Source organism: Callorhinus ursinus, unplaced genomic scaffold, assembly GCF_003265705.2.
Source record: "Callorhinus ursinus isolate GAN/ISIS: 27379988/994484 unplaced genomic scaffold, GSC_fseal_2.0 scaffold4, whole genome shotgun sequence".
NCBI lineage: Eukaryota > Metazoa > Chordata > Mammalia > Carnivora > Otariidae > Callorhinus > Callorhinus ursinus.
In genome coordinates, this window is record NW_027397066.1 from 158,417,055 (window position 1) to 158,432,938 (window position 15,884).

Here is a 15,884-nt window from a genome sequence, read left to right on the forward strand (position 1 = left end):
TGATTGCTTTTAACTTAAAATAATCTTCATGCTAGAGTGGCCCATCTTACAGCGGCCCACCTTTAGCCCCTACAGGAGCACCTGGGAAGGTTTTCTTGAAGAATGGGTGGGCTTGTGACATATACTATTTGGAGGGAAGCGGAGAGGGAGGGGCCAGGGGCACATTGATCTAGGTGTAAAGCTTCTGCCGAGTAGAGGCTGATATGATTGGACAGGTGACCTGTGAAGATCTGGAGTGAGAATGGGGAGAGAAGGGTCGTTGAAACTGAAGCCAAGAATGTAGGTGTGGGCCAAACTATAGAGGCTTCTATGCCCCAGGCAGAATTTGGGCCTTTCCTATTATGTGCTGGTGGATTGTTGATACCTTGGTAGCTTGGGATTTCTACTTCTGGCTTTGCTTGCACTGATGTGCAACTCCAGTGAAGCCCTTAATCCTCCCTGGTTCTTGAGTTTCTCCCTTGTAGAAGAATCATGATCCCTGCCTTCTTCACACCAGGCCTCGAGGTTTTAGTGAGGCATAGTTGATCAAGCCTGTGGGGGCAAATGTGCTCTGATGGGAATGGAGTGTGACCAGGGGAGGTGAGGATGCTTCCCTTCAGAGCCACACTGCTCATTTGCCAGGCTGTGCCTGAAAGGGGCTATTGCAGGAACCCCTGTGACTTTATGGCCTTGCTCGTGAGTCACATGATGACGATGGGTGGATCTCCAGTGAAACTGGGGGGCCTTCCACAGTCCTCGGGCCTGACTGGCCCCCAAGCACTGGCATCTTTGCCCCGAGCCCACTATGGGAGACTGGGCACTGCCTGGCCATGCTGACAGTTCTGGGCCATTATCTGGTCCTTCCTCGATGGTGAGGTGCCATGACGTACTGAATACGATTAACCTAACCCTTTGTACAGGGTTAAAATAGAAAGTATTTTACTTTTAGCTTCCACCTGCTGGTCCCGGTTTTGCTTCTGGGGCCCCACATCCCAAGACTGCTTCCTCTCCTGGGAAACACCTACAGTCCTTTTAAGTTAGTATTCCCTCTCTCTGGACTATGGAAGGACCAGGACACATGACCTAAGCACTTATCTCTTGCTATAATCCTCACTGTGGAATTCTTAGTGGTAGTCTCCACCTGGGTATGGTGACCACAGTCTTAAGAATTTAAATTTTTCATTTAGGAAGTGCTCCAGTAGGTCCTTATGATGTGCCATTCATTCACTCTTCATGACGCTTCTGTGAGCTAGATAGTAGTATCCCCATGTTACAGATAGGAAACACGGAGAGGCACAGAGAAGTTAAGTATTTGCCTGAGGTTGCACAGAAGATAAGAATCAGAATGAGGATTCAAACCCAAGCTGTCTAGCTCTAGAGTCTGTGTGCCCCCCCCCCCCACTCTGCTGTCTGGTCCTCCCCTGCCTGAGGACAGGCCACTCAGCCCCTCTCCTGTTCGCCACAAAGAGCTTTATGCCTCCCCTCTGTGCTAAGAGCAGACTGCTCTCAGCCCCCTGCACCCCTCAGGGACAGACGCCGTGAAAAGGGACAGAACTGTCCCCAGGCCATCACTGGCATCGGGACCGTCTGAGGCTGCAGCTTGCAGAAACCACAGCTCAGCTAAAAACAGGCCCTGCATGAGGGCTTCTTAAGGAGACTTTGCCACTGACCTCCGCATTCAGCAGCCTCGCCCGTCGTGCGGTCCCGAGCACACAGTGTAATGAGGTCAGGGTGTGGGTGGGCAGCATGCTGGTGTGTCTGAGGGCCTGCAGCCTGAGAGCAGAGCCCTAGCTAGGAGTGTGCAGAGAGAAGAGCAGCCCGTGTTAGTCAAACGTGGTGTTCTTCCTGTGGTGCTCTGTGCCCCCGGAAGAGGCTGTTTCTGTCTGGGTCAGCTAACGTCCCAAAGGAAGGAGGACACCACACACAGGAATGCCCAGAGAGTGCACACGGGACTCCTTCCATGCAGTGCTCTCAAGCTCCATACCTCACCAGTGGCTCAGTCCCTGGAACCAGATCACCTTCTCATTCAATAAACACGTCCGTGAACCTGTAATGTTTACTCTGGAGCAGCCAAAGAATGAGCTTCAAGTCCTGCCCTTGAGAAGTTTGTAACCTACCTGGGGACATGGAGGTGTCTGGAAAGGTTGAGAAGCATGTCTAGATGATGAGCCCACCTGGGAAGGAGAGAACCCCGGAGGCCACTTCCGTAGGGATATGGCATGACAGAGGCGGGAACGGGCCTGGGCCCTGGGGAACCGGCTGTACAGAGGTGGGCAGGAAGACGGAGAATGTGCTGGGTGCCTTCAGCTTGCCCTTTCCACCTGATGCCCTCCCTCCCCACCATCCCCTGTGCCCCAGGAGGCCTACCCATACAGGCTTGGCTTTGGACGGCAGGGTGGGCTTGCCCAGTAGGAGACAACCGGAAAGAGAGCAGGAGACCAGGAGAGAGGGAGAGAGGTCAGGTATTTTTTCCTCCTACTCCTGTGGCTGTGGTTTGGCCTTAAGACCCTTCCCTGAAGCCACAGCTCCAAACAGGCTTGGCCGTGCTCTCTGACACTGGCCACCACTCCCTCCCAGCCCCTCTCAAGCTGGCATGGGAACAGGTCTCCTGTGGTGCCAGCCCCGGGTATCATGCTGTCTTTCCTTCGTTCCCCTGAACTCTGCTCACATCTCTGCAGATAGGCTTTTTAAGAACTCTGCTCAAGGGGCACCTGGGGGGCTCAGTTGGTTCAGTGTCTGCCTTTGGCTCAGGTCACATGATCCCAGGACCCTGGGATCGAGCCCCGCATCAGGCTCCCTGCTCAGCGGGGAACCTGCTTCTCCCTCTCCCTCTACTGCTCCCCCTGCTTGTGCTCTCTCTCTCTCTCTCTCTCTCTCTCTCTCTGTCAAATAAATAAATAAAATCTTAAAAAAGAGAACTCTGCTCAGATGAAGTATGAATGTGCCCTTGTGCCTGCCAGGAGCCCCACTAAGGAAAAGCATTTCAGAGCTAGGGAAAGGTGGGTGGGCAGAAGTAGGGATTCACACACCTGTCGGCTGGAGTCTCAGGTGGGAGAAGAGAGGAGGTCGGGGTCCAGAAGGTGAAGAGCTTTAAATACTAAGCTGGACGTTTTGTAGACCCCCTGTCACCTGCATCCCTCCCTGTCTTCCAGGACGCTCCTGCCTGTCGCCCCTCACTGCCCAGCGACCCCTCGCTCAGGTCCTTCAGCCAGAGGCCGGGGATGGAGATGCGTGGAGGCTGGCGCCTCGGAGGCTGTCTGGCCCTGCTCTCGCTGCTGCCGTCGCTGGGCCTGGCTCAGTATGAGGGCTGGCCCCACTACCCCGAGTACTTCCAGCAGCCGGCCCCCGAGTACCCCCGGCCCCAGGTGCCGCCAGACGTGGTGAAGATCCAGCTGCGCCTGGCCGGCCAGAAGCGAAAGCACAGCGAGGGCCGGGTGGAGGTGTACTACAACGGCCAGTGGGGCACCGTGTGTGATGACGACTTCTCCATCCACGCGGCCCACGTCGTCTGCCGGGAGCTGGGATATGTGGAGGCCAAGGCCTGGACCGCGAGCTCCTCCTACGGCAAGGGGGAAGGTAAAGGCTCTGTGCTCTGGAACCGAGTGCTAGTGTCTCTGGAAACCCCAGCAGGAGCGGTCCTGCGCGCGGTTCGCCTGGTAAAGGAAGCTGCAGTTGCTGTCAAGTGTCAGGTCCCCATAATCCTGCCTCTGGACAGCCTCCTGGGTCTGGGCAGGAAGGTGGGAACAGACGGGTGCTGGGAAGGGGGCCAGGGTCCAGCCGTCCCACTTTGCCCGGGTCTTTCCTGGTGTTAGCGCAGGAAGTCTTGCATCCTGGAAAAGCCTCCTCCTGGCCCGAGCACACCGGTTGGTGACCCTCACTAATGGCTGAAGTCCGTCTCTACCCGGGGCCACATGCGTCCTGCCCGGGGGCCGCGTGAGCCAGGGGATGGGGCGCCTTTCTTCCCGTCTCCCCCTCCTCAAACGGGTGCCTTTTGTTCTTTCGCACAAAGGCTCCCCATAGGCCAACGTTCCCTGACTCTCCCCAGTGTGCTGTTCATGTAGCCTTCACACTGTTAATGCTAAGACGCTGTTCTGGGCTCATCCATGACAGGAACAGAGTTGCTCTGGGTTTTTCACTTTGGTTGGCCTACTCTATTTTCCCTTGTCGAGTTCAAATCAATTTATGTAAAAAAAAAAAAAAAAAATATTTTGGTAAAAGCTTTGAATGGAGTGGGGGGCAGGTGCCGGAACCAAGAACCCTGAGCTCAGTCCTTGGGGGGGTGGGGGAGCAATGCTAACCCGTAATATTGTGGGTTTAAGGTCTGGGCTAGAGTCTAGGACTCTAAATTTTGGAAGCCTCCCAAGTGATCGTATATGTAGCCAGGTTTGGGAGTCATTGATATAGATCATTATTATGGTCCCTTCTAACCCTTGGTTTCTGTTATTCTAGAAATTATAGGAAAAAGGGAGCTAATATCATATGTATCTTACCTCCATGCAGTTGAATATGCTCTGTGGGATTAACCAGACCAAGAGACCACACTTAGAGTAAAATGTTCTCTGAAGCCTACTTGGGGGTCCCTAGCAGTGACGAGATTAAAGCAGCAAAGATGAGTTAGCAAATGCTGGGCTGATTTTTGTTTGTTTATTTGTTTGTTTTTTGGTTTTGGGGGGTTTTTTTGAGAGGGGGAGGCAGGGAGGGGCAGAGGGAGAGGAAGAGGGAGAATCCCAAGCAGCCTCTACACCCAGTGCGAAGCCCAACACAGGGCTCGATCCCACAACCCCGAGATCACGACCCAAGACGAAATAGAGTTGGACGCCCAACCGACTGAGCCACCCAGGTGCCCTGCAAATGCTGGGCTTTTAAACCCACTTCCTGTGTTCTTTACAAAACTCTGGACTTGTCAGAACACCTGGGTGGCTTAATCGGTTAAGCATCTGACTCTTGATCTCAGCTCAAGTCTAGATCTCAGGTTGTGAGTTCAAACCCTGCGTTGAGCTCCACGCCCAGCATGGAGCCTGCTTTAAATGAAAAACAGAAACCTCTGGACATGTCTCCACACTTCTGCATCTCCATGTATTCTGCTGTCTGAGTGATCCAGAGGTAACATCTGTCAGGTTTGTGTTTTCAATCCCAGGCTCTCAAGCCTAGGTATTTTATAACAAATACTTCCCAATGACTATGGGGTTTTTCCAGTGACTGCTTTATTTTATTTCTACCCAGACTTAAAGTCTACCTATCATCAGATTAGATGGGTGTGGTTTTTTCCCCATCCCAGTTCACCTGCATAAGTGTGGGCATGGGGTGGCCGGGGAGGTGGGCTAACCTGGCTCAGACTTTGCCACCCAAGGAGGATGACGGGAGAAGAGTTCAAGGGAGCAAAGGGAGTGTGCGAGGGAGCAATTGAAACCATGGTCCCTGGAGTCTGGGCTGGGTAAGTGGGACGGTTACTACGTGGGGCGGGGGGGGACTTGTGTGGAGGGCTGCTGGGGTCACAGTCAGGGTGGAGATTGCAATACAAGAAGGAGCATGCTAGAAACATTTTTGGGGATGGGTGGAGATGTGGATGCACAGCAGAAGGGTTGAAATGGACACTGGGGAGGGGTGTCACTGTCGGTAATGACGAGGCCTAAGCTACGATCGTGGGAGAGTGGCTGACGTAGGGCCAGGGAAAGATGCTGCGGAGAGAAACTATAGTAACAATAGACCAAAGAGTCCTGGAAGGGTCATCTGGGTGGATATTGAAACCAGCAGGACTTAGGGAAGGAGAAATATCAAAGATGAAGAGAGAAACAAATGCTAAAAAAATTGTCTCCCGGACTTCGAGGATTATGTTGTCTATATAAAGTGATACTTGGTTTTTGCATCATGAGAGGTCTTTTAAATACAAAGGGTATTTGAATTCTTCAGCATCAGGTTAGGATTCTTTTTTTTTTTTTAAGATTTTATTTATTTGACAGAACGAGAGAGCACAAGCAGGGGGGAACAGTAGAGGGAGAGGGAGAAGCAGGCTCCCCGCCAAGCAGGGAGCCCTATGTGGGACTCAATCCCAGGACCCTGAGATCATGACCTGAGCCGAAGGCAGACGCTTAGCCACCCAGGTGCCCCTCAGGTTAGCATTCTTAGCGCTGGGTACATGTTAGGCAATCAGTAAGTATTAGCTGATTAATTCATTTTGATTGAGGAGAATACTGAAAATACCTGGCAGGCAGTCCTTGGCATAGGGACCAGAGAATGTGACCAGTGCCCTGGGCTGTGTGCCCGTGGAAGGAGTTTAACCTGCACGTCGGCTCCGTGTGTGCCCTGGGAACACCATAGCCAAGCACTTACTCTATCACCTGTGCCCCTCACCTGTAGGCTGTAGTAATGAAGCCCCAGGAGAGCACCCAGGCCTCCCAGGTTTTCCAGCCTGGACTGTCAAGAGTTCTTTTCCCCTAAAGTGTCTCTGAGCTCAGGGAACTCATGGACCCCTTCAGAGGGTTCTAGAGGGGACAGCTGCTCTATTTCTCACCCTCTGGATGGGTCTCACAGAAAGCTGAGCCTAGATGATTGCTCTCCTTTGCTTGTCTTCAGACCTCAGCTCAGATCTGATCCCTCCCCAGCGCCCCCGCGCTGCCCCTCACCCCCCATAGTTCAGATCAGAGCGACAAAGCCAGCAGATGACCACAGTGGGGCCGCAGAGGTTCTAAGTTGAACAATTGTCCTGACAACTCAGGGAACACTCTGGCATTCAGAGTTTCATTTGTGATCCCCATCTTCCAAATGGTTTATGGATTGGTTTGTACATTTCTCCTTTCGTCAGGAGAAGCATTTCTTAAGAGTGAATGAACAGACAGTAGATATGAGGTTTGGCCTCTGATTGGCTGGCTTTTTGTGTCCAAAGTTAGAGCCGCATCTACAATCCAAGTGCCACTTTCCTAGTAGCTCTGAGATGGTGTCTACCGAACTGTGCCCGGCCCACCGTGCATCCCAGCAGGCAGAGCCAAAGTTGGCTGCTTTGCAATCAGAACATTCTAGATGATAGGACGCATACAGAGGAAAATATTGTCATGGAATGAAGCTAAATTAGTATATCGTGCCCGGTGATGCTATCTTGGGCTATGTAGAAATTAACACTTCCACCATCTATAAAAAAATACCTGGGGAGAGGGCATCTGGGTGGCTTATTCGGTTAAGCGTCTGCCTTCGGCTCAGGTCATGATCCCCGGGGTCCTGGGATCGAACCCCACATCAGGCTCCCTGCTCAGCAGGGAAGTCTACTTCTCCTTCTCCCTCTGCCCCTGCTCGTGTGCTCTCTCTCTCTCTCTCGCTCACTCACTCTCTCCCTCAAATAAATAAAACCTTAAAAAAACAATTCCTAGTGAGAATCTGTCAAGAGTAGGATCATTGGCGGTGAGCTAAAGCTACTTAAGAAAACAGCTCTTTGGGGGAAGTTAGTTCCCTTGGCATCCAGGGAGCTGATTTCAAATGTTCCTTCTCAAAGAGTAAAGCAGGGCCGAGAGTTGTCTGCTTTGCAACTCCTCATGGTTCCTTCTGCTGCACGCTGTCCTGCTTCCCCTCCCCTTAGCTGGGGTGGTTTCTCTCGTTGCAGATGGAATAATGGCCCTGCTTCTTTTCACCATCTCTGTCCCTTCAGCAGCTTTGCCACAGAATGTTCCAAAGAAGAGGCCCCGCTGCAAATGTGGAGGGTCTTTTCCGTTGCTAGTACTTAGTAAGAAAAACATTGGTTTGTTGTCCAAGCAGCAATTGATTAGGGACCATATGTTTTTGAGGAGCTTGATGGCTGGGAGGCGAGGCCAAATTGAGAAACCGGTTGGAAACCCTCAGCCCAGATGTTTTCACTCAGCTTGTTGTTCCCCACAGTGCGTCTGAGGCGCTCTGGTTCGAGCCCTGACCAGCCATCCGTCACAGCAGACCCATCTCAGTAGGGCCCCAGAGTCAGGGACTAGCCCCACGTCCTCCCTGACCTCGAAGAACCTCAGATTCTCCTTGGTTTTCTCGTCTCTACAATGGGAGTGTTTGTATCTGCGTTTTCCTTGCATCGCAGAAACAGCGGGATTCCCTGTTTTTCTGATGAGCTGGAAGGAGGAAGGGAAAGGGGTTTGAACATGTACTAGGCACATACATTATCTCATCGAATCTCCATGGTGACCTGTTTGTTGGGGATCCTTGTTTTCACCTTAGAAATGGGAAACAGGCTTGGTTAAGTAGCTGGCCAAGTTACGTGGTGCCCAGGCCCAGAGAGTCTGAGCCCTGGTTATCTGGCTCCGTTATCCTGTCAAGTCCTGCCTAGAGCCGTGAGCAAGAGGAGACGTTAGATTTTGTTTCCTTTCATTTTGCAGGGGTACTTACAAAAATAGTTTGAAAGCCCTTTGGCACTTTTTTTTTTAGTATTTTATTTATTTTTTTTGAGAAAGAGAACAAGCATGAGCCTGGGGGAGGGGCAGAGGGAGGGAGAGAAGCAGGCTCTCCACCGAGCAGGGAGCCCCATGCGGGGCTCGATCCCAGGGTCCTGGGATCATGACCTGAGCCGAAGGCAGATGCTTAACTGAGCTGCCCAGGCGCCCCACCCTTTAGCACTTTAAAAAAATTGATTTTTAATTGTGGTGAAATACACATAACATAAACTATGCCATCTTCACCATTTTTCAATGTGCTATTAGTAGTACAACCAATCTCCAGACCACATTTTATCTTGCAGAACTGAAACTCAATCTGCATTAAACAACCTCTCCTCATGCTCCCCCTCCCAGCCCCTGACAACCTCCATTCGACTTTCTATCTTTATGAACTTGACTACTCCAAGTACCCCATCTAAGCAGAATTATACAGTTTTTGTCATTTTGTGACTGGCTTATTTCACTGAGCACAATGTCCTGAAGGTTCACTCATGTTGAGCCTGTGTTAGAAAATTTCCTTCCTTTTTAAGACTGAGTAATAGTCTCCGGGTATGTGTATACCACAGTTTGTCAATGGACACTTGAGTTGCTTCCAACTTTTGGCTATTGTGAAGAAATGCTATAATGCACGTGGGTGTGCAAATATCTCTTTGACACCCTGCTTTCAGTTCTTCTGGGTATATACCCAGAAGTGGGGATTGCTGGATTGTATGGTAACCCCATTTTTATTATATTTTATTATTTATTTATTTATTTGAGAGAGAGAATGAGATAGAGCATGGGGGGGGAGGGTCAGAGGGAGAAGCAGACTCCCCGCTGAGCAGGGAGCCCGATGTGGGACTTGATCCCGGGACTCCAGGATCATGACCTGAGCCGAAGGCAGTCACTTAACCAACTGAGCCACTCAGGCATCCCACCCCATTTTTATTTTTTAAATATTTATTTATTGAAGTATAGTTGACACACGTTAAATTAGTTTCAGGTGTACAACATTGTGATTCGAAAAGCCTGTACGTTATGCCGTACTCACCACGAGTGTGGCTACCATCTGTCACCACACAACGCTATTACAATACCATCAGCTCTATTCCCTGTGCTGGACCTTTTATGCCCGTTACTTCTTCACTCCATTACTGGAAGCCTGTGTCTCCCATTTTTCATTTCTTGAGGAACCGCCATACTGTTTTCCATAGTGGCTGCACTATTTTACATTCCTGCCGACCATTAGTGCGCAAGGGCTCCAGTTTCTTTCAACTTTGTCAACACTTGTTATTTTCTGCCCTTTTAACAGTAGCCATTCTAATGGGTGTGAGGTGGCATCTCATTGTGACAAACCCTCTAGCACTTAGCACGCTGAATTTTTTACTGAGTGCAAATCAGGTGGAGACACAGGAGGCGAGCAGAATTGCACAGGGCCTCCCAGCCCTGCCTTCACCTGACTTCTGGAACATGAGGGGGCGACTCTGCGGGTTAGCATAGCAGGGCCATCTCTGAATCAGTGGCTGGGAAACATCAGGAAGAGAGAAGAGCACTGAATGGACCAGGCTCTGGGCTCCAGGGGTGGCCTTGCAGGATGAGCTGCCCTCTGAGCCAGAACTGTGTGTCTGGGAAGTGGGAATGACTATCCCTGAGGTGTGGGGAGGTCAGGGGAGGTGATACATATGAAAAATGCCTTAAAAACTCCAAACCCTGGGTTGCAGAATAGCTTACATTTTCCCTGAGGGGTCAGAGTTCAGCCTCTGCTGCAGATGGAAGGTGAGTCTGGCCTGCAGCAATGTCAGTCTAACTAAAATTGCCATCGCCATCATTGTTACCTTGTTTGAGTAATGATTGGCCAACTACAAACAGGCACGTGCCATGTATTATCTCTAATCTGTACACAGCCCTGCAGTTGAGGTGTCTGACATGAAAGAGGGGCTTTGACCAAGGTCATATGGCTAAGTGGCTCTGTCAGAATGAAACCCAGCTTAGTATCCAAAATCTCTGCCTGTTCTACTAACCACGTGACATCTGGGCTCAAATCTGGTTTCTGTCCAAATCACATTCAATCTAGCACATCCCCAAATCATGTCAGCTGCCTACTCTGGAAAGGGAACCCAGATGCCCTAGAGTGATATCCAGTATCTCGAACATACTAAAAATCAATTGATGACCACAATAACTGCCAAAATTAGAGAAGTCTCTCTCTATAGATGACATTGGCATGCCCAAAGACTCAAGCCAACTTTGACGCAGCGCTTGGTCTCTCTCTTCTCTGCTTCCTTCAGGGCCCATCTGGTTGGACAATATCTACTGCACGGGCAAGGAGGCCACCCTCGCGGCCTGCTCCTCCAATGGCTGGGGCGTCACCGACTGCAAGCACACCGAAGACGTGGGTGTGGTGTGCAGTGACAAAAGGATACCTGGTTTCAAATTCGACAATTCGTTGGTCAACCACATAGAGGCAAGTCCTGTGCTCCTGATGACTCCCACAATGAATATTTTCCTTCTTCCATGTAACTCAGTTCTCACCTACTGATTCCAAGAAGAGTGTGTGAATGCTAACGAGGGGACCCAAGTCAACCTGATTTGGGGCAGGGGGGCTGAGGGGAGGATTTCTGGAGAAGGGGAGACCACCAGTGGGGAAAGGGCATTCATTCCAGACACAAAGAATGGCTTGGGTGAAGGCATAGAGGCCCCGAGGCATGAACGGGGTAAGTAGATCAGTACTGCCCAAGACTACAAGGTGAATGTGGGAGTAATGTGAAAGGAAGCTACAGAGGGTGGGCACCAAAGCCCCTCTGTGCTCTGCCCAGGAGCTTGTGGTTTGGGCTGGAAAGATGTACTAGTTATCAATTGCCGTGTAACAAATTACCCCCCAAATTTTGCAGCTTCAAACAATAGCCTTTATGATGTCACTTAGTTTCTGAGGGTGGGGAGTCCAGGAGTGACTTAGCTGGTTGACTATGATCACATTCTTTCATGAGGTCACCTGGGGCTGGGGGCCCTGTCCCAAGCTGACTCATGCGGCTGTTGGTCAGCTTTAGTTCCTGGCCGTCATCTGGAGCCCTCTGGTCCTCTGCACACAAGCTCTCTATAGCCTGCCTGAGTGTCCTTAAGACATGGTTGTCCTTCTCCAGAGTGAGTGACTCAAGAGAGAGAAAGGGAGCAAAACATGGAGATTCATAACCCAATCTTGGAAGCGATAGACCATCGTTTCTGCTATATTCTGTTGGTCACATAGACCAACCATATACAGTGTGGGAGGAGATTACCCAAGGGTGTGAATGCAGAAGGTGGGGACCATTGGGGGCCATCTCGGAGGCTGGCTATCAAAGGACCATTGTTTCCAAATCTAGCTGGGGATCAGAATCACTTTTAAAAAACGCACATACTAGGGCCTCACCCCAGACCTCCTGAATCAGAATTACCCCCAGGGGACCAGACTAGTTTTGAAAGTGCTCTCAGATGATTCTCATGTTGCCAGCCTGACCCAAGTCAGCATTTGGAAATGGCCAGAGGGCTTGTGACCCTTCTACATTTATGGCTACATTTCAGAGTTAGCTTTTCAATAAGTTCTCCACCCAAACAACAAAACGAACAAACATTTATGACACCGCTTTTACATACAAGATATGTGGGGCTTAGGGCAGGTGGAGTAGGCAGCCTCCTCAAGGACACGTTGGATGTCACCCCCAAGGCACTGTGAGATCTGCCATGAAGCCAAGCCAAAAGCCTTCACTGTGCTTTAGCCCCCAGCTGACCTCAGAACCAGTGCTGAAGAAAGGCAACTTGAAATTGCCCTATTTGGGCTCCAGAGGAAGTTCTCCCCAGACTGTGGTCTTTACATTTTCCTCTCATGACTCACACTGTCCCACTCTTTCCTCATATGTTCCTAGAGCACACTGAGTATGCTGGGAACTTGTCCAAGCCTGCCTTATAGCAGGGAAAAGGATTTCCAGCTTTCTCTCAGCTGGCGGGATCAGACTGCTTCTAGCTGATAATCTTCAAATGCTGCTATTTTATCTGGGAGAAGTCGAAGAGATTGTCAAAGAGCTAATGTGCATTAGTTTTCCAGTTATCGATGACAGCTTCGCTTTACAGTAAAGTCTGTGATTTGGAGGATGGGCTTGTCCTGCCCAGTTTCACACGTTCCATCTCTGCTCCTTATGACCTCATACGGGATCATTAGCACCCACTTTCTAACGAGATTGGAAGCTCCTGGGGGGTAGGGGTTTATCTAATTCACCATTGTATCCAGTAGAAATAGTGCTAGGTACCTGATAGGAACAGTGTCTCCAACCCCTAAATTTTCTTCTCAGGAATGCATAACACAGATCATCATCCCCATAGGTGAAGAATCCCCCAGGATCAAATATCAAATTAAACAGTGATAAGAAGCACATAGAAGCAAATCATTCCTTTACAGCATCGCCCTGCTTAGTAGAAAAATGAGCTTATTTGTAACATCTTTAATGGGCCTCTGTTCAGCCTAGAACCTCAGGATAATACAGTTGGATTGTCAAGTGAAGATCCAGGCTTCCGGGCATAAGAAAGTCATTGGTGGTTTGAATAAAAAGAAGGTGGACCACCGTGTCAGTGGGTTTTTGGGGATGGAAGAATGAAAAGACTTCATCTACCATTAGAAAAAATGATTCTGGAAAAAGAGCGTGGCACTTTAGCAAGAAAGCGTTTATTGAATCTGGCTCCTAGAAAAAGCAGACCCTTGATTGGGTAGAATAGGCAGAGAAATGACCCCCCCAAAATATAGTAAGAAGTGCGTTTTATTCTGGAAGTGCTAAGAGTCCACCATAAAAGCTTAGTACCTGTCTTTATTCTGGACATTTGTTGGGTGCCTGCTGTATACACAGCATGGTCTGGGACACCATTAGGGAAAGAAAACATGGCCGTTATAACCTGAGAAGACAAGATGCATGCCTTTGGAAAGCTAGAGGATCATTCCAAGGCAAGGAGCTTAGACCCTAAATGAATTTACGGTAACCCAGCAAGGACTACTGGGGTGGTGGGGGGGCGAGGGGTTTGAAGGGTGGGGTGACTCCCACCACCTTCCACACTTTGCAGCTTCCTAGAGGGCCTCCCTCTTGCTGTCATATAGTCAGAGTGGTTACCATGAGCCACAGTGGGAGCGTTCTTGTCCAGCCACAGACACAGGAAGCTTTGAACTGATGAGCAGTCCCCTGGAACCTCTTCCCTTTGGTGTCAGCTGAATGTAGGTCATGAAAGGGCCTACGTCTCAGGATGTCTGAGGAGAAACTTTGAGAGTTGCCACTCCATCTAGGACTTTGTGGCTAAAGCTCATGCTTACTGTCAGAGCTGGCCTGATGGGTAGGGAGCTGCCCAGACCACCTACAGGGGATATTTGTGGGATGTTGAGAAGTTTCTCCGAAATACTTCATGTAATAGCCTGTGTCAATAGCTGAAGTCATGCAGTCGTTCCTCTTGGCTACAGAAATGTCCTCTATTAGACGTTTGTGGATGAGAGGAAGAGATGTAGACTGGTGGACATGCAGTTAGGTGGGGCCACGGTGCGATGACTAATGGTCCCTGGGAAGACTGCAGGTTAATCCGCGAACACAGCAGATGGTCTCAAACCGTAGTTCCTGGGGCCCAGCTCCTGCCTCTCCAACAGCAGACGTTCACATGGAGATTAAAATGGGCCCTGATAAAAGTTGTAGGGGACACAAAACTAGAAGGGATTGCTGGAATAGAACATTATTGAACAAGATTCAGAAAAACCTCAGTAAGTTGAGATAATAGGCCCAAACCATAATATATTAGGGATGAATAGAAGGTCCTATATCAAGGTTCATGGAAAAAAAAAAATCAGCCATAGGGTGAAAGCCAGGGAGAGTGAATGAAAAGCACTGATTATATCTTTAAAACCCCTGAAGGGGATTGGTTGACTAAAAACTTTGTATAAGCCAAAGCTGTGATGTGGTGGTAAAAAAAAAAAAAAAAAAAAGCAAAAACAAAAAAACCCCAAAACATGAATGTGCACTGATGCACTGATGGAAGAATTCTTCCCCTAAACTCTTTGTTTTTTAGATCAAGAACTGAGCGCAGGGTTCAGATCTGGGGCCATCTCTTAGCTAGGGCACCCAGAGAATGGACCAGCAGGATGGAGACAGGTCTGGAAACCATATCCTATGAGGAAATGAAGATATGGGGACAAGAAGAGAGGAGGGGAGCCATGTGGGTTCTCTAAATATCTGCAGTGTTACCATGGAGAAGATGTGTGATTTATTCTAACCCAGAACCAAGATGGGTAAGAAGGTAATGGGATGGAGATTTTGGGACGGAGATTTCAGCTCCTTGTGGAAACTCTGTAACACTTAGGTCCGCCCCACAGTGCGAGTAGCACAGTGTTCACAGCAAGCTCCCGTCACAAGAGTCATTCAAGCAGGAACGGGATGACCTCCTGCCAGGAATGTGCAGCCAGATTCCTACCCTGGGAAGGAAGCAGGATGAGGTGATTGCCAAGTTCTAAGATCCCTCGTTACTCTGCATTTACGAAAATACCCCCAGCCCGCGCAGGGGGTGCCCATAGCTGGCTGTTGGCAGTGCACACCATTGTGTGAATCGGCATCTGTCTCTCTCATACAGGCACATGCGCACGCACACACGCACACGGGAGGGATGCCTGCTGGTGCGTGTGCTGTGTCCTCTGGCTCTCTCCCTGCCTCTTCTCTGGTCCCGCCCAACCTTAGCCTTGAAAGCAGGAGCAGACTTTTTGCCCTTATTCTTCCACATCCAAGTGTGAGCACTAAGACCCTCCCTCGACTTCCCCAATTTGGGGTCCATAAATTCAAAAGTGGCCAAGAGTGGAGTGTGATCAAAATGAGATGTCAGTTAATACTTTCTCTGTGGCTTATAACCCCAGGTGCAAATGAGTGGCCTAATGAATGTGACGAGGACACCTCCCCCACCCTCCCAGCCCATCTCTTTCCACTCTACTCTGAAGAGTATGGCCAGGATCTCTAAAATCCATCCTCATTGACTCCTGGAGATTGGGGGCAGATCACAGACAATTCGAGGTGACCCTCATAGGCTTGTGCCTTCTCCGGAGCACACTGGAATTCCCCAAGCAGAGAGTGGAAGAAAACTGAGCATCGGTCTAGACCAAGTTCATCCCACTTTGGAATGCCAGAGGCATGAATCACTAAGCCCTGGGGCCTGGCTGATGAATTTCACTCAATGAGCTAACTGTGCTTCCAGTGGACTCCTCCATCTGCTTGGGGCATCCCCGGGGGCTCTTTGTCACGTCATGAATTCCGTTCTAAAGAAGGGAAGCAGCATGTCTCCTTCATGTGAATGGCCCCACCAAGGGAGAGTTCACAGGTTTGGACCCTGAGCTACCTGTTGGCCAGCAGCCAGAACACTGGGCATGTCTATTCTCTTCATTAAGATGAGCTGGTTGAATTCTGTCCCTTCCAGCTAGGACAGTCTGGAAGCCAGAGTGGCAATGGTTTCTCCATCAAAATGACACAGCATGCACTCGTCATTTAC

At 50.0% G+C, this 15,884-nt stretch overlaps 1 protein-coding gene across 7 annotated transcripts in view; it reads left to right on the forward strand.

Annotated features, from left to right (window-relative positions):
* Positions 1 to 15,884, forward strand: part of LOXL2 (lysyl oxidase like 2) — an 88,262-nt gene that overhangs the window by 24,399 nt on the left and 47,979 nt on the right. For 6 of the 7 annotated variants that reach the window (XM_073892615.1, XM_073892616.1, XM_025873831.2 and 3 more), the window contains 2 exons: positions 3,132 to 3,555; positions 10,646 to 10,821. In XM_073892615.1, the coding sequence (XP_073748716.1) occupies positions 3,132 to 3,555; positions 10,646 to 10,821 (600 nt within the window). The remainder of the gene's footprint in view (positions 1 to 3,131; positions 3,556 to 10,645; positions 10,822 to 15,884) is intronic. The other variant, XM_073892620.1, reaches the window with a different exon arrangement.